This window comes from Etheostoma cragini, chromosome 12 (genome assembly GCF_013103735.1).
Source record: "Etheostoma cragini isolate CJK2018 chromosome 12, CSU_Ecrag_1.0, whole genome shotgun sequence".
Taxonomy (NCBI): Eukaryota; Metazoa; Chordata; class Actinopteri; order Perciformes; family Percidae; genus Etheostoma; species Etheostoma cragini.
Genome location: NC_048418.1, coordinates 83,869 through 87,617, shown reverse-complemented (window position 1 = coordinate 87,617; position 3,749 = coordinate 83,869). Strand labels below are relative to the sequence as shown.

Here is a 3,749-nt window from a genome sequence, read left to right as displayed (position 1 = left end):
TAGAAAATGGAAGAAGCTAAACATGACTGTCAGTCTCCCTCGGACTGGGGCTCCATGCAGGATCTCACCTCGGGGGGTATCAGTGATCCTAAGAAAGGTGATAAACCAGCCCATAACTACACGGGAGGAGCTGGTACAGGACCTGAAAAGAGCTGGGACCACCGTTTCCAAGGTTACTGTTGGTAATACACTAAGACTTCATGGTCTGAAATCCTGCATGGCCCGGAAGGTTCCCCTGCTTAAACCAGACCATGTCCAGGCCCGTCTTAAGTCTGCCAACAACCATCTGGATGATCCAGAGGAGTCATGGGAGGATGTCATGTGGTCTGATGAGACCAGAATATAACTTTTTGGTCCTAATTCCACTAACCGGGTTTGGATGAAGACCACCATCTTTACTGTGAAGCATGGGGAGGTAGCATCATGCTTTGGGGGGGTTTCTGCACATGGGACAGGGGGACTGCACTGTATCAAGGAGAGGAGGGCCGGGGCCATGTATTGGGAGATTTTGGGGACAACCTCCTTCCCTCAGTTAGAGCATTGAAGATGGGTTGAGGCTGGGTCTTCCAACATGACAATGACCCCAAGACCACAGCCAGGAGAACCAAGGGGGGGCTCTGGAAGAAGCAGATCAAGGTTCTGGGGGGGCCTAGCCAGTCTCCAGACCTAAACCCAAAAGATTATCTTTGGAGCGAGCTCAAACTCCAGCCCAGAAACCTGACTGGTCTAGAGAAGATCTGTGTGGAGGGGGGGCCAGAATCCCTTCTGCAGGGTCCCAGACCTGGTGAAGAACTACAGAAAACGTTGGAAACAAAGACTGCTGGACCAGATATTAACATGGATCTTCTCAGGTGTTCAAATACTTATTTGCAGCTGTATCATCCAAATAAATAGTTAAAAAAACATACAATGTGATTTCTGGATGTTTTTTTTAGATTACGTCTCTTACAGTGGACATGTCTCTCACAGTGGACATGTCTCTCACAGTGGACATGCGCCTACGAGGACAATTTCAGACCCTCCATGATTTCTAAGTGGGAGAACTTGCAAAATAGTAGGGTGTTAAATACTTATTTTCCTCACTGTGTATATGTCTGTATATTCATCCATCCATCTTCAACCTGTATCGGGTCTCGGGGGCAGCAGCTCCAGCAGGGGGCCCCAAGGCGTTCCCAGGCCAGGTTGGAGATATAATCTCTCCACATAGTCCTGGGTTTTCCCCGAGGCCTCCTACCAGCTGGATGTGCCTCCACCTAGTCCTGGGTCTTTCCAGAGGCCTCCTCCCAGCTGGACGTGCCTGGACCACCTCCCTAGGGGGCCTCCAGGAGGCATCCTTACCGGATGCCCGAACCACGTCAACTGGCTCCTTTCGAAGCGAAGGAGCAGCGGCTCTTCTCCGAGCTCCTCTCGGATGACTGAGCTTCTCACCCTATCTCTAAGGGAGACACCAGCCCCCCTCCTGAGGAAACCAGCCCCCCTCCTGAGGAAACCAGCCCTCGCCCTGAGGAAACCAGCCCTACTCCTGAGGAAACACATTTCGGGCGCTTGTACCCTGGATCTCGTTCTTTGGGTCATGACCCAGCCTTTATGACCATCGGTGAGGGTAGGAACAAACATTGACCGGTAGATCAAGAACTTTGCCATCTGGCTCAGCTCCGCTGCTCCGATTCTCTGACCAATCTCACGCTCCATGGTCCCCTCACTTGCGAACAAGACCCCAAGGTATTTAAACTCCTTCACTTGGGGTAAGGACTCCATCGGTTTCCTGCTGAGAACCATGGCCTCAGATTTAGAGGTGCTGATCCTCATCCCAGCCGCTTCACACTCGGCTGTGAACCGATCCAGTGAGTGCTGAAGGTCACATACCGATGATGTCATCAGGACCACATCATCTGCAAAAAGCCTTGCGAGAGTAAAAATCTGATCCGTGGTTCCGCGACCAGGACGGAATCCGCATTGTTCCTCTTCAATCTGAGGTTCGACTATCGGTCGAACCATCCTTTCCAGCACCTTGGAGCAGACTTTACCAGGGAGGCTGAGAAGTGTGATACCACTGTAATTGGCACACACCCTCTGGTCCCTCTTTTTCAAGAGGGGAACCCCCACGCTGGTCTGCCACTCCTTAGGCACCGTCTCTGACCTCCATGCAATGTTGTAGAGGCCATTCAACCAAGACAGTCCCCCACACCCAGAGCTTTCAGCATTTCTGGACGGATCTCATCAATCCCCGGGGCTTTGCTGCTGTGGAGTTGTTTGACTACCTGAGCGACCTCCAACAGGGAAACCGGTCCCCCATCATCCTCCAGGTCTGCCTCTACCACAGAGGGCGTGTCAGCTGGATTTAGGACTTTCTCAAAATGCTCCTTCCACCGCCCTATTACCTCCTCAGTTGAGGTCAGCAACGTCCCATCCTTACTGTACACATCTTGGATGATTCCCCGCCTCCTCCTGAAGTGGCCAACGGTTTCAGAAGCACCTTGGTGTCGACCGAAAGTCCTTCTCCATGTCTTCTCAATGTCTCTTCCTGGTCTTCTCCAAGTCTTGTCAAGGTCTTCTCCAAACTTCTCCCAAATCCGCTGCTTTGCCTCTGTCCCGGCAGAGGCTGCAGCCCTTCGGGCCCATCGGTACCCTGCAACTGCCTCTGGAGTCCTCCGGGACAACATATCCCTGAAAGACTCCTTCTTCAGTCGGACGGCTTCCCTGACCAACGGGGTCCACCAGGGTTTTGTTGGTTACCACGGATCTCATCAATCCCTGGGTTTTTGCCACTGTGGAGTTGTTAAATAACCTAAGAACTCCACCAGGGAATATTCATATTATATTATATTATATTATATATTTATATATATATAAAAATGTATATATATTTATATACGATATATACAGTATATAAAAAATATATATAATAGGAAATAGGAATGTATATGTGTGTATATATAATGTGTAAATGTACATATAATAATAATAATAATAATAATAACAATACATTTAATTTAAAGCGCCTTTCATGACACCCAAGGTCACTTCACAAACAAAAAAAGGACATATACAGTATATATTATAATAGGAAATATGAATGCGTATGTATATATGTATATATGTGTATATATATATATATATATATGAATGAGAGCCTGTCTGACTACAAGATACCTCCATGTTTGTGAAGATGAGTTTTCTTCCTTATAAGGAACTGCAGCTGTTCCAACATGGCTGACGTCTGGCAGAACGCCATGGAGCACGCTGTTGCTGTCGCACGGAGAGCTGGAGAGGTGAGGGGTTGGGGGGGGTCTGTCTGTCTGTCTCTCGTCTCTCTGCCTGTCTCTCTGTCTTCTGATTGGTGCATTCTGGTCAGGTGTCTTCTGATTGGTGCATTCTGGTCAGGTGTGTTCTGATTGGTGTATTCTGGTCAGGTGTGTTCTGATTGGTGCATTCTGGTCAGGTGTCTTCTGATTGGTGTATTCTGGTCAGGTGTCTTCTGATTGGTGTATTCTGGTCAGGTGTGTTCTGATTGGTGTATTCTGGTCAGGTGGTGCGTGAGGCGCTGCACCACGACAGGAAGGTGATGACGAAGAGCTGCTCCGTTGATCTGGTGACACAGACGGACCAGAATGTGGAGACACTCATCATCCAATCAGTGAAGGAGAAGTTCCCCACTCACAGGTCAGAGGCCCCGCCGCCGCGATTCTGTGTGTGTGTGTGTGTGTGTGTGTGTGTGTGTGTGTGTGTGTGTGTGTGTGTGTGTGTGT

At 49.2% G+C, this 3,749-nt stretch overlaps 1 protein-coding gene across 1 annotated transcript in view; it reads left to right on the top strand.

Moving 5' to 3' along the window:
* Positions 1 to 3,134: 3,134 nt before the first annotated feature.
* The window catches only part of impa1 (inositol monophosphatase 1), a 5,435-nt gene continuing 4,820 nt past the window's right edge, over positions 3,135 to 3,749 (top strand). The window contains exons 1-2 of the mRNA XM_034888784.1: positions 3,135 to 3,272; positions 3,530 to 3,663. Of these exons, the coding sequence (XP_034744675.1) occupies positions 3,210 to 3,272; positions 3,530 to 3,663 (197 nt within the window). The 5' untranslated portion in view covers positions 3,135 to 3,209. The remainder of the gene's footprint in view (positions 3,273 to 3,529; positions 3,664 to 3,749) is intronic.